This window comes from Aulonocara sp. 'chitande type north' Nkhata Bay, linkage group LG18 (assembly GCF_057382095.1).
Source record: "Aulonocara sp. 'chitande type north' Nkhata Bay isolate Kocher_YH1m ecotype deep benthic linkage group LG18, A_spYH_male_GT1.1, whole genome shotgun sequence".
In the NCBI taxonomy this organism is placed as follows: domain Eukaryota; kingdom Metazoa; phylum Chordata; class Actinopteri; order Cichliformes; family Cichlidae; genus Aulonocara; species Aulonocara sp. 'chitande type north' Nkhata Bay.
The window spans coordinates 15,246,458-15,272,112 of NC_141361.1; the positions used below are offsets into that span (position 1 = coordinate 15,246,458).

At 39.3% G+C, this 25,655-nt stretch overlaps 1 protein-coding gene across 11 annotated transcripts in view; it reads left to right on the top strand.

Moving 5' to 3' along the window:
* Positions 1-25,005, top strand: part of pde1cb (phosphodiesterase 1C, calmodulin-dependent b) — a 120,009-nt gene extending 95,004 nt beyond the window's left edge. For 10 of the 11 annotated variants that reach the window (XM_086270606.1, XM_086270604.1, XM_086270605.1 and 7 more), the window contains 13 exons: positions 1,404-1,470; positions 1,696-1,812; positions 2,104-2,244; positions 4,085-4,185; positions 5,759-5,887; positions 6,354-6,455; positions 13,136-13,256; positions 14,751-14,832; positions 15,735-15,855; positions 18,124-18,299; positions 18,795-19,028; positions 20,027-20,089; positions 21,741-25,005. In XM_086270606.1, the coding sequence (XP_086126732.1) occupies positions 1,404-1,470; positions 1,696-1,812; positions 2,104-2,244; positions 4,085-4,185; positions 5,759-5,887; positions 6,354-6,455; positions 13,136-13,256; positions 14,751-14,832; positions 15,735-15,855; positions 18,124-18,299; positions 18,795-19,028; positions 20,027-20,089; positions 21,741-21,757 (1,471 nt within the window). In that variant the 3' untranslated portion in view covers positions 21,758-25,005. The remainder of the gene's footprint in view (positions 1-1,403; positions 1,471-1,695; positions 1,813-2,103; positions 2,245-4,084; positions 4,186-5,758; positions 5,888-6,353; positions 6,456-13,135; positions 13,257-14,750; positions 14,833-15,734; positions 15,856-18,123; positions 18,300-18,794; positions 19,029-20,026; positions 20,090-21,740) is intronic. The other variant, XM_086270607.1, reaches the window with a different exon arrangement.
* The last annotated feature ends 650 nt before the right edge of the window (positions 25,006-25,655 follow it).

Genomic DNA, 25,655 nt, shown 5'->3' on the forward strand with positions numbered 1-25,655 from the left:
GCATATAGTAATTCAAGTGGTCTGGAAGGGAACTAGTGCCTCTCCTCTGGTCATTGTTTACAATCTTTAGATAATCAAATCATGACAGGAGACTTTGACCGCAGGTCTTTTTACTCTAGTTCAGATGAAGACGTATGAGGTGTCTAAAAAGCAAAAAAGACTTTATAGTGAGAGGCAGGGGTGCAGGTTAAGTAGAATCCTTTACCGAGGGAAATAGTAGTTCTTTGTAGCCAAAAAAATAGTTTGAGACTTTACTTTTGGCAGGTGTAAAGCTCATATATAAGAGGCTCTTAGAATAGATAAGCAAAAGCTGGAGGAGGAGGGTTGTCTGTTTTTAGGTTTTTCTTTATTTACATCTGTTGGTGCTTTAATAAATACTTAGGTATACAGCAGAGGGAGGAAGGATTCAAAGCAGTAAAGGTGAGAGAGGCAAACCGTTTGGCATATTTATTATTCAATTACTATATATATACATATGTAAATAATATATTTTTTCCGTCTTGCAATGTAAATCTCTGGTATATTATTGCTGATAGGTGATGAAGTTCTTACTTAAGACTGCCTTATCTGAACGTGTGAGCACCAAACTGAATGAGAGCGACTGACAAGTAGGAGAGAGAGGAAATAATTCAAAATTTAAAGCCACACTCTTTGGTTAAAATTTCAATCTGCTGGAAATGTGTGTGCATCCTTGGAACGCTGGCTCTCTCACCTGAGTCAACAATACATCATCAGTTCCTTGGCAAGCCTGGCTAAGCACAATCATTCGGAGAGCTGCATACAGCTCTAGGCTGTGCTTTATCACACAGTAACATGCAACATGTATTTGTTTAAATCAGTAAGCCTCTAACATGTGAGTTATAATCTTTCTTAATCTGTTTTACAGTGAAGCCATATTGGAAAATGGAGGATTAAAGTGAAAATGTGGAACAGCGCGGTGCACTCTGAGCTGTCCACTATCTGTATAGATATCTGCCGTTCATTACAACTATTGTGATGCTAAATTTGAATCTCTAGCATCTGTTCTTATTCCACTAAATTGCGAGATGCTGAGCACCACACACTAATTTTGTAGCCATCCAACTGAATCTAATGACTCGTTGGTCTCATGGGGAATTATGTAGCTTGTGTTGCAGCTTGCAATGAAGTAAAACCATATTTTATCCTCATATGTGAGGATAAAGCTTTTGCATGTAAAAAAAAAAAGAAAAAAGAAAAAAAGACTAGCTTGCAAAGCATTTACCTCTTCTCAACCTAACCTGTCTAATATAGCTTCACAGTGAGTTGTGCATATTTGAAGCTTTAGGGAAACCAGCAGGCTGTGGTTTGGGGTTGGTGTAGTAACCTCTGCTGTTTGCACTCAGCAGTGCTTTTCATTTGATGTTTTTATCTCGTTCAAACAGGATGTACCGGCGTACCTCCAATATGGTGGGACTCAGCTACCCGGCCTCTGTCATATCTGTGCTTAAGGTATTAACGTGCGCACTCACATTCAAAAAGAAACATACGCATAAGGAAAAGTTACTTGGTGCACACATACACGCTGTGAAAATCGACATACTCTGAAATATTTATATGAAGTGGACTTTTGGCACCGTTTGTTTGTGTTGTGTGTTTTCCTTTTGTGTTGGTAGAGGATGAATAAGTTGTTTGACAAGGATGGTGTCATTATTTAAATGTTTCTCCTTCATACAGAATGTTGACAAGTGGTCGTTTGATGTCTTCGCTCTGAATGAGGCCAGTGGAGACCACGCACTTAAATTCATATTCTACGAGCTGCTCACAAGATATGATCTCATTAGTCGTTTCAAGGTAAAGCCCCAAGGAAATAATGTACCACCTGAAACTGATATGTGGTGGTTTATGCCATTAAAACAAGAAAAACTATTCAGTATGAGTAAGAATCTTCACTGTTCCTTATTTGATGGATGTGGGCACACTCTCCTCTCCACCTTAGAATAAGATTATCTCACTAAATTTTAATCATTATATGAAGGGGGCTGGCCACATTTCATCTCAACTGATAGTACATCATTCAAGTCACCAGATATCTTGGAGAAGGGTTTCCTGTTTACATTTTCTTGTTGTTTTGTCTAATGTCAGATCCCAATCTCTGCGGTGGTGTCATTTGTTGAGGCCCTTGAGGTCGGATACAGCAAACATAAAAACCCCTACCACAACCTGGTTCATGCTGCTGATGTCACACAGACTGTGCACTACTTGCTACTCAAGACTGGCATGGTGGTGAGTAAAACATGGACAAGTTAGGTAACATAATGTTATACACATACATACAGTAACCTGCTAAAAAGAAACAAGCAAAAAAAAAAACCCCAAAAAAACTGTTGACCATCTTGGTTTAGTTCCAAGAAAGCAGGCTCACGGGATCGAAGCTTAGTCTGTGAAAGTGAGGGGATTTTATCCACATGGTATTCAGAACATCTCTGTCAGCCTAATTGCAGCTTTGCTTGACATTCAGCTTTTAAATATGGCTTTTTTTAGCCTGAAGAATCCATGAACCATCTTTTTAGACAAAAAAATAAACAAGAGCCAAAATTAATTCTAGGAAGGTTGAAAACATCTAAGGAATAGGCACCGAATATAAAATAAAATATTACCTCTTGCCTTTTTTTCCTGGGTATATCATTGCTGCTCCATAGATTTTGCTGCTTTTGCTCTTTTTACTATCAGGTGACCTATTTCACTTCTTTGCACCGAGGTGACTTTAGGGCGTTTCTGATGCAGCATTTATTCAAAAAAGGAATAAAAAACACTAGCCTGAGTTCAAAGTCCCTAACCAGCCGGCTGCCCCCGCTTCCAGTGTTTTTATTTAATCACCTTAATAAGGTGGCTGCGACAGCTGTCGACATGGTATGTTTCTCTGGGCAGTGCCTTGCGGAGAAAACCACATTACTGCTAGAACCACAGGCTCCTTGGAGAGCAGGTGAGGGACATCTATCATTTTGCAGGCCCTCCAGACTCCATTAAATCAACAATCAACAGGTCATTCATAAAGCAGACCCATGAGGAAATACAGTGAGTGGTGGATCAGCCATCATGCATCCACCCTGTTTTTAATGACTCCTCCACCCCCCACTGTTGATTAGTCACCAATATCGACTGGGCTTCCTGAGCTAAATCCCCACTCTGTGTATGTGAGGGCACTCAGATGCATGCACATCTTAGAGGGGAAAAAGCCCTGATTACAGTGTGCTGATTACAGATTAGATTTTAGATTTTATAGATGAAACTAATGATTGATTCACTGAAAAAAAATCCGCAAATCCACCAATAATATTAACTAATTATATATTGAAGAGTTGTTATCGATCTTCCTCACTGACATCTTGGCCAGAAATGAAATAAGATTATCTCAAACTATTCCTGCAACAGTGTGCTGCTGCACTGACATTATCTTCTTTGCTGTAATCATGAATCGCACATCAAACAGCTACAACATGCCCCAAAAACACACATAGGAAGGTGTGATGTGTAGTCTCACCTTGTGACACTAAACTTATAGTAAACTTAAAAAAGAGACTTGTGGGGGTTTTTTTTGTAATATTTGGTGACATATGTGGAACAAAGCAGATTGACAGACCGTCACAGAGAAACTGAAACCAGAAGTGATGAAGTGAGAGTTTAAAATGCAATTTTCAATAGAGCTTGTCTTATCTGAAGTTTTCTTTTTTGCTTTTCTAACCTTTTCCTCTATCTCCTTCTTCCCATTTGTTTCCTTTCATCCCTGACGGTAATGTATTTCTCATGCCGCATACTTCTCTGGATCTTTTATATCACTTTTCGCCTCTACATTTTTATGGCTTGGTGTTCTATTCCCTGCGTCTCTCTTTTTTCAATTCACTTGCTTCTCATCTCTCTTCTCTAATTTTTGTCCATTCTGTTCATTACTTTCCCCACCTCCTTTTCCTGTCAATGTCTGTCTTTTCCATGTCGTTACCTCTTCTCCTGAACACCGTTCCCTCTTATATATCCGTCTTAATGCCCTCCTCATCATCATCCTTACCTCACCCCTCCTTTTCCCTCGCTCCCTTGTCCTCCTCTTTTCTTCTTCTTTTGCCTCCAGCATTGGTTGACTGAGCTTGAGATCTTTGCCATGATCTTTGCGGCGGCGGTGCATGACTACGAGCACACAGGGACCACAAACAACTTCCACATTCAGACAAGGTAATGGATCATTAAATCATAAATGCATGGCACTGACTCGCCCGATCAATGTTTTCATTTGCAGCAAGAGGGCTTTACAATCACACTGTGATCGCCTGCAGTGCAGTAATAACCAGCCCGGTTGGGAGTCCAGATGAACTCCAAAACTCATCCTCTTGAAAAAAAAAAATCTGTTCTACAAAACAAGGAATTGCTCAGCATTTTTCACTCTTGTCAACTTGAAAGAAAAACATTTACCATCATTTGGAAAAAAAAGGAAAAACAATTCACAGGACTCTATATACAGCTATGAAAAACTAAGTATACCATTACAGCTTCTATAGGACTTAAGATAAGTAGCTGATAGGTGCTGATAATAAAATGCATTTGATTAATTGATCATCAGCAACTGTGACCATCTCTGTAAAAGCAGAAGTTTTGGCAGCTTACAGGTCTAAAGCATTTAGGTGTTTGTTAACAACATGTTACAATCTTCTGAGTAGTGGATGCCCCAGCAAATTAACCCCAAGGTCAGACCTTGCAGTGCTAAGAGAAATTTTGAAACCCCAAGACAATATCAAACTCACACAGATATAATGTTAATGTTCCTGACGGTACAGTTGGAAGAAGGCTGCAGAGTTGGAATGGTTGCCAGGAGAAAACCTCTTCTCTTTTTGGGCCTGAACAAACCCAAAAACATCTGGAAAAGTGTTCTTTGGACAGATGAGACCAAGGTGGAGATGTCTGACCACGATGCAGAGTGTCACATTTCGTGAAAACACAGCATATCATGACAAACACTTCATACTAGCTGTCAAGCATGGTGGCAGAGAGGTGATGATTTGGGTTTGTTTTTCAGCCACAGAACATTTTAGGGCAAAATATGGGCCTAAAATCATGGGGGTGTACTTACATTTTCACAGCAGCAGATAGAGTCCTTTGAAACTTTTTTGGCATTTCACCTAACACAACAATTAAAATCTATTATTATGAGAAACAAAATTATTTCTTTTGACCAGTGCCCTCCTATTTTTAGGATGCATGAACGTCATTTTATTCATTTTGATTTAGAACCTTAGAAGAGTCAGTGTTCCTTAGCCTTTCAATAAATAATGAAAGTTTTTTTTAAAAAAATATGTTAGCTTTGATGCAGGTTTAAATAAATAATACCCTCCACATGTTATTTCTTTATTTTTTCTGTTTATTCTTTTCATTGTTTTTCTGTTGCATTTGGCAGGTGAGAGTTCAACCAAATTTTAGTCTTTGACCATGTCGTATTGGATTTGCCAGGAAAGAAATATGTCAGATCTTTCACTAGTTACCAGACTGCAGCAATAGCTTTGTTGTGCACTCAGTGTTTTGAGCACAGCACTCTTTATAGTGTCATCAAGCTACAGTTTTTGAACTAAAGTAAAACAGAAGCAGCTAAATGAATCTCAAGTAGGCAACCAATTTGGATCTTTGATTTTGACTAGCATCTGCAAAAATGTTTAAAGGATTTAGTAACATCTGTGGATCCCTCATGTGTTTTCTGAGCTGTTTGATTTCCCTGCAATAGCCCAAGAAAAGAGTTTTCTTTCTTTTGGACTGACAGGTCAGACACAGCTATCCTGTATAATGATCGTTCAGTATTGGAGAGTCATCATGTCAGCGCAGCCTATCGCCTGCTGCAGGACGACGATGAAATGAACATCCTCTACAACCTTTCTAAGGATGACTGGAGGTCAGTAACACAGACAGAGAATGATAGGAAGGGTGCAGGATAGGTGAGTGACAGCAAAGGGGATTAAAAGTCAGATGTAAAAATATCACATAAGAACAGACAAAGCATGAATAAAACCAAGCAGAGCGCACAGGTCAAGCAGTCTCACAATGAACATCTACTCAAAGTAAACTGAGCTCCTGTTTTTCCAGGCTACTTATACACAGTAGAAACACAGAGTCAAAATCAGCAAAGCTGGATTACCTCCAAGGCTCAACAACTTTATAGAAATGGAACTGTTATGTGAAGTTAGCTCTAATCTGATTACATACAGCATAAGCTACTGTCAAATCAGATATAAATAGTTCTCAAAAACCGCCTTCATCTAATTACAAAGACTTCAAAATAAGTCAGCTTTTATTAGCCGCAGGTTTGACCGTTTTTTATGCTGCACATGGCTCACGTTTTCTCTCCTTTTTTCATTTAGAGAGCTGCGGGCTTTAGTAGTGGAAATGGTGCTGGCTACAGACATGTCCTGCCACTTCCAGCAAGTTAAGGCCATGAAGAACTTCCTACAACAACCGGAGGGGTCAGTTGCCATTTCCTTCATTACAGTTTATAATGTGCGCCCTTGCCCCTGCAATTTACATACCCATTACCCCCGCTATCAGCCACCATTTACTAACCACCTGCCATTTACAACCTAATTAATCCTGCCCCAAAGGAGGCACATGGAGAGAAACACTATAAACAGGCCTGTTTTATATCAGGTGGACCTCTGGAATGAAAAACAAGGGAGGATTTCTGTTGCTCTGGTGTTGTTTACTCAACATAAAAAAATTAAATTCAACGAGTCATTTGCTGCCAAATAGTACCAAATGTCGCACATTACACAGTGCAGGTATTCAACAGAGAATTACCACGGTGCCTCTCAGGCACAAACGCAGCTTGCTTCTCTGTGCTGGACGTCTGCAACAGAGTTACGGTGTAGTCACACCAGATTTGGCAGGGTGAAATTTATTTACACACTGTGGCTAAAAAAAAAAGAGCCGCTGCCAGAAATTGCTGGCAGGTTTGTTGGCATGCCGTCCTTTTGCTACTGCTGATGAGCTAGCAGAAAATGTTTCGTTTTCACAGAAAAAAAATATAGCACTTCCTTTGACAGAATTATTGTTGTGCTGCTTGTATTCTTTAGCATTAATGCTCCCTCACACTTTACAGTCGCTAATATTCTCTGGGTGTTATACTTTGGTAAAGAATATCAGAAATCCTTTGCACAGCAGAAGATATGAGCAGAATCAAAAATGGAGAAATGAAAAAAAAAGGAACTTCTCAACTGTTTCCTCTCTTAAACAATTTAGACAAGAGGAAGACAAGAAGAGAAATTATCAATAACATCACCCAGAAACAATGCGGGAATAACACTCTTTATCTCTCTACCTTGCAATGTTCCCCTGGGAATCCTTGAATCCTGGCATTCATGTGGATGTTATTCTTACATGCACCAGCCACCTAAACATTGTTACACACTATCTGATGGAAGCTTCCTCCCAAGCAGGATAATGTCCCTGATAGTAGAAAACAAAAACTAAAGTATCTAACAGAGCTGGTTCTCTCACAGACTGACTTGGCTGTTGTGAACTGCTGATGTTCACATTTTATATTCTTATCTCTTATTATGCCACAGGGATGCCTAACTGACACAAACTAGGGAAAATAAATGGTACACAATTTCATCCCAGAATGGAATAATCATAAAAAAAGGAAAAGAGTAAAATTAAAACAAAGTCACTTATGGGATAAACTTTCATAAGTGCGTTCCCAAAATCTAATACAGACTACAAAATGAAGTAAACTTGTCAAGAAGGCTACCATGCAATCTCTTGTGTATTTTTTTTATTTATGTTGAACCCATACAAACCTCATAGATTGGCAACAGATGTGATGTAGCGTTAATGAGGCGAAGTGGGAGCCAAAGTAGGGCTACAGCTCGCAAGTGACCTTGCAAAGACGCTGTTTTTTAGGTTTTTAACTCTGGAAAATATCCAGAGAATAAAGTAAGAAAATGTCAGGAGTTGCCCTTTTTCAGCAAGACTGCGCACTTAAGATGCGTTCTCACTACTGCAAATACTCTGTTTGCTTAAGGCAAAGGGAAATGTTTGGAGAGACCGTGCAAGAGGAAGGACACGTGACGCCTTTTGTGAATTCAGTAGATATTTGCCTGCTCTGTTCTCACATAGGCTTGGTCGGATATTATGTGGATGTCGTACTAAAGGGGTTGTATATAAAGGTCTGTTTAATATCCAATCTCACTGCGATGGACACCTTAGGTTTGTACCTCTGACAGTTAATATCAGGCTGCTGTTCCTGAGTAAAAAATGACTCGAGCCACAGAGCTGTGAACCAGTGCAGAGAAAAGACCCACACATAAAAAATATGGATGGCAAATTATGCTGAGGTGGTTCTTAATGTTATCCGAGAGAGAATGGCTACAACTTTGCTTCTCTTTAAAATTCTTGCAGTGAATCTATATAAAAAACAAAGTTTAGGCCCTGCTTTGCTTAAACTAAATGGTAGTGAATGACGTTAGATATGTGCCTGATTCATTTAGAAGTTCTACATAATACTCTGTTGGTATTTTTAAGTGCATTAATGGTGTGCATCTTTTTAAGCACTTTAAGCACCCTAACACGACTGCAGTGACCGATAACTGTTGTACATGCAGACACTGAGCTGAAGCGTGTGTTAGATTTGTATTGTTGATTGTCATTTATGCTTAGAAATATTTACTCATATATGCTTAGAAGTGTATATAATCATTGGTGGATTGAAAGGATGTTTCATCCTAAAGTAACAGCTCTGTGTAGCATGAAGGGGGAGTGCGTTCACTCCCTCTACAGAGTGTTCCGGCATAGATTACACACCTCCTAGGAAAGGCCGTATCTTCTCTTGCTGATATATGGTATAGCAAACACACGTATATCTGTTTAAGTATAAGAGCCTTTTGTTCAGATGGACCGCTAGACTCCTGGCACCAGCTTTGGGGAGTCTTCACAGGGTCACATCTGGACCTCACACACACACACACACACACACACACACACACACACACACACACACACACACAGTATTCTTTGTTCACATGTATACCTATGTAAGATGTCATATGTTAATGACCCTATGCATATTCATGTAACCACAATAAAAGGAGTGCTATGGGGAGCCTGGCTGAGAGTCTGATGGAGGCTAGGTGGTGGGACGACACTTGGCTCCAGCCAGATTTCCCTCATGCATGAGTAAACCAGCCTGCTTGTGTCTTGCTTTGCAGTGTAATTATATTGTCTTCAACGTTCCAGCGGATAGGTACAAGCTACAAACCTATCAGCGTGCATACAGAAATAAAAACACTATCAAGCAATGTGATGACTCATCAGTGCTGATGCAGCTGCCGCATTGACAAGAAACATGTTGACCTTCAGGGTATTCTTTTCACCGTGATAATGCCGAGCACTTATCTGAAAATTACTCAGAAGGCACTGATATGTAGATAAGTGGCTTCCTAAAAATATATATTGGTATCAACAATATTGTGTTCCCTGTATTTGTGAATATAACTTGAAAATTGCTGACCTGAAGGTAATCGTCAAGGGAGAGTATTGGGTGCTCACACACACACGCACACACGCAAGCATGCACCAAAATAAGAGATTGCAGTCTGCAGGGAGCTGTGATGCTGAATAGACTCTAATGTGAAGTAATTCAAACCAGACTGCTGCAGGCCTGCTTAGAGTGCACTTTAAGACCCAATCTGCCACAAATGGAATGAGGGGAAAAAACGTGAGCTAGTCTTTTTCACCTCTGTTTAACCTCTGCTATGCATGTATTATTGTGCCTGCATTTTCATGTGACTGCCTATTTTCTATATGCGTCTGTTCATGATTCAGTCCGTTTACCATGAGATTTTGATATTAGGTTGCGATTTCTCTAGAGCTGAGATGATCTTCATACTGTGTTTTAATGTGGAAGTAATATGAATGAAGAGGACTTTTGGATGGCTGGATGGAAGACTATACAGATAGACACATAGTGCTGGAGGTAGGGGGTTCCTTACTGTAATGAAAATAGTGCATTTCATCTTTTTGAGTACTGAAAATTAGATTTAATGGAAATGGGAGATGGCCTGTGTTTGTATAGCGCTTTCCTAGTCCCTAAGGACCCCAAAGCGTTTTACACATCCAGTCATCCACCCATTCACACACACATTCACACTGGTGATGGCAAGCTACATTGTAGCCACAGCCGCCCTGGGGCGCACTGACAGAGGCGAGGCTGCCGGACACTGGCGCCACCAGGCCCTCTGACCACCGCCAGTAGGCAACAGGTGAAATGTCTTGCCCAAGGACACAACGACCGAGACTGTCCAAGCCAGGGCTCAAACCAGCAACCTTCCGATTACAAGGCGAACTCCCAACTCTTGAGCCACGATCACTTAAGATAGTTATAAATACAAAATTATACATGTATTGTATGTATTGTACTATATGTTACTGTGATACCCATGATTATGTCTTTGTGATCTAAGAACTGGTGTCACAAAAGTGTGACCAACACAGTCATCACTCAATTGGCCGTTATTTTGGCTTCAAGCCAATATCTGTAAATCCTTGTGACTGCACGTGTGGTCAGCCCAGAAACAGAAAGACATAAAAACTCAAATCGACTACAGACTACGGGCTTTCTGGATCATGCTACATTTGTTATGTCCAGGATCACATTATGCTATGATTACACACATACACACAGACCCACAAGGTGCAAACAATACCAACTATGTTATCGCATTTAGTAAATAATCTACGTTTAAACAACAGATATGCAGTCATACTGTTTAAACACCTGCCACACTCCTCACAGCTGCCTTTGTAGTAGTTCTCACTACAGTTGGTGTCTCCAGGACCTCGTTATACTATAATTGCACATGCACACACACATAGACACACACATACACACACTTGAAGACTCGCAAAGTGAAAACAAAACCAGTTTTGTTGTCTTGCTGTCATGTTGGAATAATGTTTTTTTTTAAATATTCTAAGTGACTGGGGACGAAAAACTAAACTCAAGCCAGTGAATGTGCAGTAAAACATAAAAGACAATAAAAAGCTAACCTGTCACTTAGACTGAATTTCTTGTACAGACTCATTTCTGGACAGCTGCAGACTCTTGTGCAGCTGTGCCAGGGATACTTACCGTTATTGGCATTTTCTTGCATCTTTTCTGGGGTCTTTCATTAATCTTATCCAAGATTAATCTGCAATGTCTTTGTAACAACTTCTATTTTTTATTTTTTTTTTGCCAGGTTTTTGGCAAAACCTGAAGCTGGAACTTGGCAGATAAAGTACAGTGGGGCAAAAAAGTATTTAGTCAGCCACCGATTGTGCAAGTTCCCCCACTTAAAATGATGACAGAGGTCAGTAATTTGCACCAGAGGTACACTTCAACTGTGAGAGACAGAATGTGGAAAAAAAAATCCATGAATTCACATGGTAGCATTTGTAAAGAATTTATTCGTAAATTAGGGTGGAAAATAAGTATTTGGTCACCTCAAACAAGGAAAATCTCTGGCTCTCACAGACCTGTAACGTCTTCTGTAAGACGCTTTTCTGTCCCCCACTCGTTACCTGTATGAATGGCACCTGTTTGAACTCATCATCTGTATAAAAGACACCTGTCCACAGCCTCAAACAGTCAGACTCCAAACTCCGCCATGGCCAAGACCAAAGAGCTTTCGAAGGACACCAGGAAAAGTATTGTAGACCTGCACCAGACTGGGAAGAGTGAATCTACAATAGGCAAGCAGCTTGGTGTGAAAAAATCAACTGTGGGAGCAATCATCAGAAAATGGAAGACATACAAGACCACTGATAATCTCCCTCGATCTGGGGCTCCACGCAAGATCTCATCCCGTGGGGTCAAAATGATCATGAGAACAGTGAGCAAAGATCCCAGAACCACACGGGGGGACCTGGTGAATGACCTGCAGAGAGCTGGGACCAAAGTAACAAAGGTCACCATCAGTAACACACTACAACGGCAGGGAATCAAATCCCGCAGTGCCAGACGTGTTCCGCTGCTGAAGCCAGTGCATGTCCAGGCCCGTCTGAAGTTTGCCAGAGAGCACATGGATGATACAGCAGAGGATTGGGAGAATGTCATGTGGTCAGATGAAACCAAAGTAGAACTTTTTGGTATAAACTCAACTCGTTGTGTTTGGAGGAAGAAGAATATTGAGTTGCATCCCAAGAACACCATACCTACTGTGAAGCATGGGGGTGGAAACATCATGCTATGGGGTTGTTTTTCTGCCAAGGGGACAGGACGACTGATCCGTGTTAAGGACAGAATGAATGGGGCCATGTATCGTGAGATTTTGAGCCAAAACCTCCTTCCATCAGTGAGAACTTTGAAGATGAAACGAGGCTGGGTCTTCCAACATGACAATGATCCAAAACACACCGCCCGGGCAACAAAGGAGTGGCTCCGTAAGAAGCATTTGAAAGTCCTGGAGTGGCCTAGCCAGTCTCCAGACCTCAACCCCATAGAAAATCTGTGGCGGGAGTTGAAAGTCTGTGTTGCTCGGCGACAGCCCCAAAACATCACTGCTCTCGAGAAGATCTGCATGGAGGAATGAGCCAAAATACCAGCTACTGTGTGTGCAAACCTGGTAAAGACCTATAGTAAACGTTTGACCTCTGTTATTGCCAACAAAGGTTATGTTACAAAGTATTGAGTTGTATTTTTGTTATTGACCAAATACTTATTTTCCACCCTGATTTATGAATAAATTCTTTACAAATCCTACCATGTGGATTCATGGATTTTTTTTTCACATTCTGTCTCTCACAGTTGAAGTGTACCTCTGGTGCAAATTACTGACCTCTGTCATCATTTTAGGTGGGGGAACTTGCACAATCGGTGGCTAACTAAATACTTTTTTGCCCCACTGTACTTCTGACTCACATTCATTTTTTAAAGCCAGAAACACAAAAATGATCTCAATCAATACAGTTTATCATGATACCTCCAAAATCAATTGGCTGCATTGCAAATGGTTATTTGTCCTTCTTTCCTTCTATCATTTTCTTTTTTCTTTAACAATAGCTTCTTTTTTCATTTATAAAAACACACATACAAAACATAAACCATTAGACTTTTCAAGAAAACAGCCGTGATGGCAATTTTTAAAACTGCCTGTCTTCTCTCTCTTAGCATCGACAAGCCAAAGGCGCTGTCCCTGCTGCTGCACACAGCAGACATCAGCCACCCGGCCAAGACTTGGGACCTCCATCACCGTTGGACCACCTCCCTACTAGAGGAGTTCTTCAGACAGGTGAGTTCCTCTGTTACGTCAGAGTAACATGTTGGATGATGGTGGTACAGTGTATGGTTTAGTGGTAGTTTAAATGTATGCAGAGAGAACATGGCATGCTTTTCAGTTGACCTCAGACACAAAGGTCAAATTTACCCTCAGCTGGCAGTTTACTAGGTAGTCATGCTGAGAACTAATCAAGCCTTTGGGGGAAGATCATGCTCTCCAATTTCATGAAATTCTGGAATTCAGGGTCATAAATCGGAAGTATATCGTTGCCATGATCAATAAGCCACATGTAGCTATCTATGTTTGAGTTTTTTATAACTTTGATTATATTTTGACAAACTGACACCTGTTAAATTTGCTGAATTAATTTATTAAAAAAAAACCACCTAAGGTGTTATACATTAAAAATGATATCTTCCCTCCCCTTATGCCCAGCGGATTGCGACAGATGGATTCACCTCTCTGAGTCTTCTTATTAAAAGGGAGCTTTTCCTTCCCACTGTTGCCTTGTTCTTGTTGACAGGGGGTTGTCTGATTGTTGGGGTTTTCTCTGTATTATTGTAGGTTCTTTACCTTACAATATCAAGCACCTAGAGGTGAATTGAATATCTAGCGTGCAAGATTTATCGACTTTTAAATGCTGGCGTGAGATTTAAAATTTCTGAGGTGCTACTGCGCAGTCCAACAGAGCCTTAATGAAGACATGAGGTTGAAGAGAGGCATTGGAAATAATATCTTGAGATTTCTTGCTGATAGATGAAACACATGATTTGAAATGCAGTTTATTTATCTTTTGGTTTTAGTCATTGCTCATCTTTGTCGCTGGTGCATTGTATTAGTTTTTGGGTGCTATGTCAACAAAAGCGATTTATTCTTTTGATTCAGTCACACTCACATGAAGTGTGAAACACACTTCATGTGAGTGTGACATAAAAAAATGAAATATTAATATTGGGAAATAATGCTGTTAATGTGAAGCTTTTGCAAAACACTACCAACAAGAGAAATATGCAGTCACACCAGCAAATGTGTTTTTAAAAAGAACAACGTGCTCCATAGAAGATTAAAATGTACAGCGTGACAATGAATTTATGCTATAAATAATAAATGGCGTAATTGTAAATCTCATAAAGAAGGACAGACGTTTAAATGGTGCCACACTGCTTAAATCTCGTCCATTATTAATCCACATTGTTCCCATTATCAGTGCTATTGTTATTGTGGTTGCTTTCACGAGCCTTTTGTCTCTGGGGATACGAATTGCCGATAAATAGCCTCTCCAAAGAACATTGCCTCCCGACTCCACATCTCATCTGTTTGTGACAAAACAGAGGAGAAAATGAAACACATTTGCGGCCCAAACGCACTCGGGGAGGGGCTCAGACGAATCCAAGGTCTGTTGATAGAAGTGTGAGCATATGGTGTGCAGTGGTAAGTGTGTAGGCAAAGATGTGTGTGTGCATGTCTGCAGGAGGATTTTGACTTAAGAAGCTCTTGTGTTTCCAGGGGGACAAAGAAGCTGAGCTCGGGCTGCCGTTCTCTCCACTCTGTGACCGAAAGTCAACGATGGTGGCACAGTCACAAATCGGTGAGAGGCTTCCCCACCCTCACATAAACCATCTGCACAATACAGTACGCCACTTTTTTTTGGGAAAAACATCTTGCAACTGAAGGAATTTTGCACTGAGGAATGGACAAACATTTGAACTAGCTAGAACACGTTTAAAAGTGTAGAGGTTACATAGGCCAAAGGTGTATTTACTGTTTTCACAGAAGATTACTGAATCTATTGATATTTTTTGCATCACAAATTATTAAAAAGGCTAATTTTTATTTCGAGTAATTGAAGTCTGCCACATTTGAACAAGAAAATATCGGAAAAATGTGTAAAAGAAATAAAAATAAACCAAAATAAGCTATTTTATTCTGTCTCCACAGAAACACTAATCATATAGGAAACTGGCATCTATTTTGAAACAGCAGCTAATATTTGCTGATAAGCAGGCAGGTTTTGAGTTCCCTCTGAGGTTCACTCTTATTTCACTTTTGGTTTTATCATTCTCTCATCTTGACTTCTTTATTTGCTTCGCCAACAGGAATATTTTCTTGTACCTGGTATAGTTTTTAGTTAATTCTGTCCTTCAGACCTCCAACTAACTGGAAAAATCAAAGAACTGTCTTCTTTCTGTTTTTTATTGCTTTAGTTTTCCCGATAGATTTCTTACCCAGTGGCAAGGAAGAAAGGAAGGCTTATAGCCAACCAGTCTGAATGTGTCATTATTCTATAATTATTACATTGTGCAATCTACATCTACATCACACACTACATCAAACTGCTGTTTGCCCGTTTTACTAATTAACGTTAAAAAGATTATTTTTTTTTTGCTCTGGGCTTCTTTTCTTCTTTTTAACCTTTAATAGCACAAAATAGACTGTGACTATATACCGCAGACATGCTAACATTACCTTTGCCGACGTCTTCATCTCCAGGATTCATAGACTTCATCGTAGTGCCAACCTTTACTGTGCTCACCGACATGATGGAGCGCATTGTCACGCCACTCATTGAGGAGGCCTCCCATTCCGGTTTGACTGGTTTCAGACGCTCAAGGTAAGCTGCAGTGGTTTCTCTCAGAGATCATTTAGGAATAAAAAAGTTTGTGCAGCTCAGTCGGAAAACCAAGCAGATGGAAGTGGGTGACTGTATGTAAATCACATTACATTTTATTCAACCAGCCTCGTCGATCAAGAAAAAAAAAAACGTGCTGTTTTCTCTCCTCGTGTACCTTTCCAAGAAACTACTTGCTCAATGACAAGATTAGACCTCAACAACCCTGCTGCAATAACGGCATATCTAATGGAAGTATTGAGAACAGCAGATGAGTCTCCCATGAGTAATCCATTTCTGTGCGTGGAAATGTTTCCACCTTTCATCAAGCAGAGCTACACACCTTGAAATTGACATTTTAGGGATGCTAGTCGAGTTCACCTCACCGTCCGTGATCGAGAATGAGCTGTGGTGCTGGATTGGCATACACAAAAGCCTCTCGAGATACAAAAGGAAGCGATTTTGCCTTCACTGGTTTAATTAATTGGCTCAATACTTTTCCTCCGGCCTCGTACTCAATCACGTATGTGCAAGGCTTTCAAAGTTCCCAAATAAGAAAGTACATTCCGCTTGCTTTTTTGTTCATAATATTTAAACTATAACGAGAAAGATAATTAAAAAACTTTAGTCTGTAAATTGTTTAAACTTTATGTTTTGTTAAGTGGGCTCATTGCAAAATAAAGCAGTACTTGGGGAGTCTGGCTCTGCATCTTTTGTTGCACCTGCACATCAATATCATCCTCCCTGTTCTCCTCAACAGCAGTCATTAGCATCACTCAGTGGGCCTCTAGTCGAAGCTAACCGAGTGGAAATCTCAGATAGTGTTGCCACTTGTGCAGTCTCTTTGTCTACGTACACACCTGGGTGCTTTTGATTTTCCTTGGACTGTTTCTTCACACCGTTTATAGCTGCTTTCAATCACCTGTAACTATGTCTGTCTCGCTTCCTATGATTATCCACCTCTGCTTCTTCCTTGCTTTTTCAACACGCAGACAAATCTAAAAGCTCAAGTTTTTTTTTAGCTGAAAAAGAATTTTTTTTGACATTTATGGTCCCCAGAGACAGATTCCTTCTGACTTTTAAGATCCCATAGATTTTTTTTTTCCTAGGGCTAACGTCACTGACATTAGTAACTTTGAATTAAATATCTGCAACTATTAAAAGAATTGCAGGAAGCTGACGTTCTTGTACCTTACATAATAGATTTGGAATATCTTTTCTGATCCATTAAAAGGGGTCTTCCAGCAGTGTAGAACTGCAATTCCCTGCAGCTGGAGGTCTGTGACTTTTAGTGCCTATAATAAAAAGTCCCATTGTTCAGTCAGTCATGAGCACCTTCTAAATGCCCGACTTTTGTTTGAAAAACAGGAGCTTTCAAAGTGTGACATGATTAACAAATATGATGGCAGCAATTGGTACATTAACATGGAAGAGCAAGGTCAAAGAGTTAAAATGAACCAACCTGAAGTATTTCACAATCACAGATATGAACTAGGTCAGATAAATTCAAAACAACGATTCTTTACCCTCAAAAAGCATGAAGCAATAATTCCGAGTAAAATGTAACTGTGATGTATAAAATCAAAGGTTCATTTATTCACATAATGAATTGTTAAGAAAGATGTCCTTGGTATAAACTAAATACTGTATACCAGGCTAATAGATGTCATCAGACCAGATTGCATTAAACTTTTTTTGAGTATATATTTTTTTATTGCGCTGCCCTGGGGTATTCTTTTTCAGTGGCACCTCCTCCTACTGTCAACTCCCCAAACTAATTTCTCTATATCACTACAGAATCACACACAGGCTGATGGTAAAAGTAAAGAAACAAATTCAAGTATGTGCTTTGCCACTTTGCCGCTCACTGAGTAGGCACATTGGTTTACTAATTTAAAACAGCTTTTGCTGGCTTGTGGTATTACAATTTGGTTATGATTTGCATAATCAGTCTTTCATCAATATCTCCCATGAAAGACCAGATGATCTACGCAATGTGTTTTTTTTATTTGACTGAAATATCTGACATCTTTTCCGTTAGGAAATTGTTCTTGAAAACTCCTTAAAATCTTCAGCCAGTCTTGTGCAATGATGCTAATGCTTCCATTGTCTTAAACACCACCAGCTGCAGCCATGCAACTGCATTAACCTCTTTTCAGCAGATACATGCCCAGTGATGGTAAAAGTGGCCCGATTTCAGTCTCTCAGAGCTGCTTGAATACCTCTAGATACTTTATCTCTTGTTTACATTTTTCTTTTTTGTCTGTCCAGTCTGAACAGTATTAGTTCAGATGAAAGCAAAAGGCACAGTGTCAAGAGCATGGGCTCCGACAGCAGCTCATCGGGCCCGGGCTCTCTCCTGACGGTGGACATGAAGAACTTCAAAGCGTTGTGGAATGAAGAAGTTTATCAAAACCGAGAGAGGTGGAAAGCCCAGGCCGCTAAAGGTATAGTACAGTTCGATCTAGTGAAAATATGGTGATTTATGGCCATGGTAAATCTGATCTGTCCAAACAGATCATGACCTTCTCCACAGAAAATTGGCTTTAAAAAGCTGCACTGCTTTCGACTTATAGGGAGGTTTTAACTGGCCTGCACAACAACAGCATTGGTGGGAACATGATCTGTTGAGACATGATGAAATAATACACCACTGCTGATCAGTATGTCAGTGTGGATTAATTTGTATTTAATTTACTTCATACTACAGTAGCACAAAAAACATTAGACTGAAGCTACATATGTCTTGTGAGTTGGTGGAGACCAAAAACAGAGCTAAAAGAAAGAATGTTAGACTTACATTTAAAGTCCACAAAGTACAGCTCCAGTGTGTTAACAAAAACACTGTTTGTTAATCCTCATCTCGAATTTTCCTCATTTAAAGTAAAAAATAAGGAGTTATGAATATTTCTAAACTGCTCCCATACTCCATTTTACCTCAGAAGCAGAGGAAAGAGCTAAAAAGGAAGCAGAGGAGCGAGCACAGCAGGAAGAGTCGATGGAGCCCCAGGAGGTCAAAGCAGAATCCGAACAGCCTGAACCAAAGGAGGACAAATTGGAGGGAGAGTCGCCCGAGTCGGAAGAGGTCAGCACACCACCAGATGGTAACACAGGGAAAACAGAGCAGGGAGCACAGCCTGGGAGTGCCACGCACAAGAGCCCCCCACTGCAGAACGGTACTTCCTTTAAACTATGTAATCCCACAGCATGGCCGGCTTTTAAAAGACGTGACCTAAGGCCTGATCCTCTACATGTTGCAGTCAGTACATACAGTTTACTGACATGCAAACTTTTTCTGGGAGCTTAAGTGATCATAAAAGTTTGCAGAACATAGCTAACTTTTCCATGGAATTTGATATTGATCAGTGCATCAGTGTAGTCTTAGATTAACTTCCAAAATGTAACGTTTTAATGAAATCTTTCGAGTACATATGAATGTTTACAAAATATTTGTTAATTCCTAACTAGACTGGACCAAATCCCTCCCTTCAAAGTCAGAATAAAAAACTACCCACCCTTAAAGCAAATCATGGGATCTTTATTTCTCGTTTCATCAAAGCAGCACTCTGAAGTCCAGATACTGTGAACAGTATCCCATTTGAGATGAAAAAGCTTCACATCAGCACATATGAAAAGCTGAAATTAAAATATACGTGTCACTTGGACTGACTAATCAGTTTGATGGATTGTTGTAGCTTTTTAATCCAAGAATAGGTTTGTTATTGTATTAGAACAGAATGAGAAACACAAGGAGGATTTTTTCTATCCAATTTTTTAAATTTTGAAAAAAGAGAGCAAATGCAAAGTTCCTTTAATCATATTTTTAGCTTATGAGCATCAAATTTCCCCATTTTCATTTTCCCAGTGTTTGCTTCAAGTTTTAAAATATTATCATATTCAGTTTTTCTGACAGTATTATCAGCTTGTTCCATCTCTTTATACAGAGCATTACATTTACACTGAGCAAAATATTCTGTTTGGAAGTTGCAACTTTCCATCAGACTAAATTCTGTAGATTTGGGGATTGTACATAATTTAATGCTGCCTTCGTTATACAGACCATTCTGTGGGTCTGTATTTTAGAATTACTCATTGGACTATTGCATGTTTTTAAATGCTGATTTTAAATGTATAAGTACAGTCAGAATAGTAACACAACCATTTCTTTTTTCAGGAGAGCTGTCAGAAGGGGCCGAGTCTCCAGAAGGTGAAAAAGACAAAAACAAAGCAGTCGAGGGTGAGTGTAACCCTGCAGCCTGAAGCTACTGATAGAAAATAAAACTGAAATATCTTTATTTCCATCTATTTCTGTATGCAGGGCTGTGGAAAGTATTTGCCCCTTCCAGATTTTTTTTTTGTTTGTTTGTTTCAGACGTAAATATTTCAGATTATCAAAACTTTAATAATGGACAAAGACCACCTGATACAAAATGCAGTTTTTAAATGATTATTTCATTTTTAAGAGGAAAAAAAAGCTATCCAAACTTACCAGGCACTATGTGAAAAAGTAATTACCTCCATACATGTAGTACGTGTACATGATTTAACAATTGTGTATGCATACATGATTGCATGAATGATTGTGATTAACCACATTTTTTGGAAAGCATTCAGAGTTCAGTTTCACTACCCACAATCAGGCCTGATTACTGCCAGACCTGCTGAATCAAGAAATCACTTAAATAGAAACTGACAAAGTGAAGTAGGCTAGATCTCAAAAAGGAGCCGTGGTATGATTCTCAAAGGAGTCATGCCACAATTTAAAGAAACAGATGAGACACAAACAGTTTTTAGTCTGTAAAGTGTTACAAAGTGATTTCTAAGGCTTCCACAGTGAAAGCCATTATCCACAAATGGTGAAAACATGGAACAGCATAGAGCCTTCCCACGAGCAACAATGACTCATCCAGGAGGTCACAAAAGAACCCAAAACAACATCTACAGAACTGCAGGCCTCACTTGCCTCAGTTAAGGTCAGTGTTCATGATTCAACAACGCGAAAGAGACTGAAAAAAATGCTGTCGACCAAAAAATACCAACTTTAACTTTTTGAAAGGTTTTATTCCTGTTGCATCTGTGTAAAACTAACACTGCATTTAAAAAGAACATCATACCAACAGTCGAGCATGGTGGTAGTGTGATGCTCAGGAGCTTCTGTGCTGTTTCAAGACCTGGAGGACTTACTGTAAGTGATGGTACCATGAATTCTGCTCTCCACCAGACATTCCTGAAGGAGAACGTCCAACCATCAATTCATGCCCTGAAGCTGAAGTTCACTTGAAACATACCAGCAAGACAACCTCTGAATGGCTCAAAAGAGCAAAATGAAAGTTTTGCAGTGGCCTAGTGAAAGTCTGGACTTATATCAAATTAAGATGCGTGACTTTAAACAGGCTGTTCATGCTCAAAAACCCTCCGATGTGGCTGAATTAAAATAATTCTGCAAGGAGGAGTGGGTCAAAATTCCTGAAAGGTGGTGTGAGAGACTCATTGGCAGTTATCACAAATGCTGGATTGCAGTTCTTGCTGCCAAAAGCGACTCAACCAGTTTAGGGAGCAATTACTTTTTCACACAGATCTGGATAAAATGTTTTCCCTTAATAAATGAAATAATTGTTTAAAATCTGCATTTTGCATTTATTTGGGTTATCTTTGTCTAATAATAAAATTGTTTCAGTGATCTGAAACATGTAGTTGTGAGGAATGCAAAAAGAATAAGAACTCACCAAGGGGGCAAATACTTTCCACACCACTGTATCTCCCTTGAAATAAGGTAACTTACTAATTTTGTGAATCACAGTGTTGGAGTATTTGATTAGAAGATAACACAAATATATCATTTATTTCCCTAAATGATTAATATCTCTTTTCTGTTTGCCCCCAAACAGAGGTCGTGATGGAGTAAGTAAGCTGGGGAGTACCAGTGCCACTCTGTTGTCACTGTTGCTGCAACTTAAACCTGCTTTAAATCTTGCATGGGAGAACTCAGACTCACGTTAGAGAGTCATTAGTTGGACTGTGCCGCCCTCTACAGGACACTGAGAAACAGCCACCTTTGCTTCCCTGTCTTTATAATCAGCCATTTTTTTTTCTTTTCTTTTGCTTTTATCACGTTTCTGCTCCCAGGCTCTCACGTGCATTATTCTTTTCTTCCTGCTTACTGATAAAGCCAGCTAAGATGATTTAATGACCTGATTTTTTCTTTTTTTCTTAAAGTATACCATCGATTTACTTTTCTCCAAGTATGTTCAATAAGTATGTTTCACATAGCCACATACACGTAGCCATTGTACAAGTCCCACTTTGCCTCAGCAGCTCTCTTCATGGTTTGGTTATAAAACTGAAAACCTTTTTTTGTGTTTTTAAGCAGTCACATATTTTAATTCTTCAATCACAGACAAAACGCAGACTTGTTTTGAAATGCAGAGTAAATGCACATTCAGAGGGACTCTTATCTGCTACATAGCATGTACAGTATACGGACATGTGTACAGCACTACTGTTTTATTCTCACGTAAAACGCTCTACCCCTTTGATTTGGAAGTTCCTGTTGGGAGCTTCTTATGGCCGCTGAAGCCACTTTAGACACATTAACATGCAATCTTCACCACCGGTTGTGGCTCATTTTCCTCTGAACAATGCTTCCTTCCGTAGTGCTTTCCTCAGACATTGTGAAGTTTTAACACATTTGTGCTCCTTGCAGTCAGGAACATATTGTTGATGTCCTCTTTACTGTATATATTAGACAGTCTGTATATGTCTGGAGAAGGAGTAGAAATCTATCCACAATCCACCACAATTTTTGACATAGTTTAAAATAATAGTTGAAAACAATGGGAATGCCTCTTGTGCAATTTAAGACATATCACACACGCAAATCCATTCAAGTTTTTGTAAGATATAAAATTCTCTTTTCAGTACTTTTTTTTTTTGGTAAAACAATTTGTATTGCTCATGTCACGTATGAATCATGCCCTAGATGTGTTTTAAGATCCTCACAAAGTTTGTCTTCTTCTCGATGCCTTCTTACATGGATGAAAGCTGTAGCAAAATGTCAACATTGTTTGCTGAAAAATCTTCTATATGTATTTTTGTTTCCTTTTCCAGCACAGTTACATAACAGCAGCTTCACCTTCTAGGTTGTGGGCGTAGTGTTTAATGTACATGTTTACAGTGTGCTCATACACCTATTAGCAGGCTGAATCCATCTGATGCATCACAGGCTATGAGTCCCCACTGTATCGCTTCTTGGTTGTTTGCCAAGGTTTTTAAGGCTTGTAATCTCATGTACAGATGATGCAAATATTGCTTACTGTGCAAATGTAACATATTAAACCACTGCAATGCAGGTTCAGCTTTTACTATTAATGTAATACGTATAATTGGAAGAAAGGAAAAGAAGCATTGCGGCAGTATTTGCAGTATGATGGATATGCTTTCTCCACAATAGTGCACTTTTATTTTATTTTCCTTGCCTTCTTTTATTTGGAAATTCCCAAATTGACTGTGCTAAGGTCAAATTCCTGGCATTTAGCTGGCTTTTACAATAAGTTGTAAGCATACTATACATGTGTACACAGCTACTGATATGTATAGTATATATTATCCTGCGTTCTAAAAGGGGTTATTACCTTTTCCCCCTTTCATTTTTTTCATTGTAACAGGAACATCAGTTCTCTGGTGGGGTATGGCAGTTTTTCACGCGATGTAATCACATGCTGCTTTTTACCTAAAAAAAGGAAAAAATAAGAAAAGAAAAAACTAGAGTCATTGGTTATCAGGCCAACTGACTGAATGTGTGCCTCTATCTGTACTTCCGTTTTCACACCTTTCATCTGTAGGAAAATTTTGTGATGTCATTTTAATCTGTGCTGATCCGGTTAAGGTCAAACAAACCAGTTAATATCTTCCAACACACTCAAGATTTGAAAAACACACGTTGTCTCTGTAAAGTCAGCAGAAGTAATGTATTTATGATCGCATATTTTGCTCTATTTCATTTAGATGCGTTTATTCTGGCTGTTTTGTGCTGTACGTATGTTGTCCCTCTGTTGTTTTATTGTACCGTTTTGCTCCTCCTTTGTCTTGGAGGATGGATTGTCAAAAACGTGCGTCTGTAACATGTAGGGACTTCTTTTTGTTTCTCCTCTATCTGTGTCACTGTGATGTTTTCTTGCACCAACTTTGAAGTCAGAAAAATTCAAGAGATTCATAAATGTAAATTTCTATTCTAACAGTCTCGCCAAATTAGATTGAAAAGAAAAATTTATTGCATCCTCACAATAGGCTGCTTGGTAAAACAGATTATAGTTGCCCTACTGAGGGACCAACACATGTACAGTCTTGTAGTTTGCTCTACCTTCCACTAGCTACTGTGATAGCCTACTGTATGAATATGTAACAGGAATTTATACCAACCATAATAGGAAACATAGCTGTTATGACATGTAAAGACTTCTGAACATGGTGTTTTGTAATGTTTACTATGAAACAAATCATTTGTTGTTCATTTAATGCTTTTTTTCCTCCTTGTTTAGTCTGATTCACTCTATAATGACTGATCTCAAACTGTTGAAATGACTGAGGTTAGATGGGTTTGAAGGATTTGTGTGTGCGTGCGTGTGCGTGCGTCTTTGTGTGTGAGAAACTGCCACAAAATACTTAATGTGCATTTTCTGATCTCCTCACTGTGATCTTCTCTGTTGATGAGAGTATGATGAGATGAGTGTTTGTGGGAGAGAAACAAAAAGTGATGCAGTGGACTGTGTAAACCTGAGTGAACAATTCATTTTGAATCTATTCTAGTATTAGTTTTAAATGCTCCATCAGGCCAATACTCCTGATATGTTTGCTTTTATAAAAAGCATTCATAATATCAAAGTTAAATTGAGACAAAAAGGATAGGTGACATAAAAATAATAATTTTAAAGATGTTGAATTTCACTTTGTTCTGTACTACTCTCTACTACATCCCTGAATAAACAGACTGACTGAGTGTGTGTGTGTGTGTGTGTGTGTGTGTGTGTGTGTGCGTGCGTGCGTGCGTGCGTGCGTGCGTGTGTGTTGCTGTCCCATGCCGGCCAGGCGGCCGTGTGTGCCACCATGCTCTGTGACTGCACAGCCGTATCAATAAATCTTGATTCAAAGGGCTCAGATCATGTCTGCCTGTCTTCATTTCTGCAAAACACCATCTGACATTTTTAAAGATATAAAGATACTCTACATATTTTATACATAAGAGTATCTTTTTCAAGAAAATGACCGGAGCAATTATATATATAAAAGTCATTACTGAATCATGGTGAAAATTTCAAATCACTGGGTTAGAATATATAAAAGTAATTTTTCTTACATGACACAGGATGTGTTTGATCACATAAATGGCTTTACAGATCATCTACATGTTGTAGCTGTTTACTGTCACCAGGTGACAGTAAAAATATGTGAAACAGCCAGTTTGTGGGCTTTGCTGCTTTTGGCCTCACAGACAACAGTCCTGATCTGTGTTAAACCTGCATTGTTTTCTTTCATTTTCTTTTACCATTCAGGGGCAAATCTTCTGGTTTCAAAGACTTCTGGTCCCATAGAAGTCTATGAGAAAACAGCACTTGGACTTGACCTGCACAAACACTTTCCTGACGAGTTTATGGGCTCAATCTTTCATTTCAGGTCATGCTGCTGTAAATAAAATGGTAATAAGCATAAGAGAATGTCACAGCAAGTAGATCCACATGTTTGATTTGGTAGACTTTTACACCAGATCTCTTTTCAGACATGATCCTCTAAAAAAGTTTGTCTCCTCT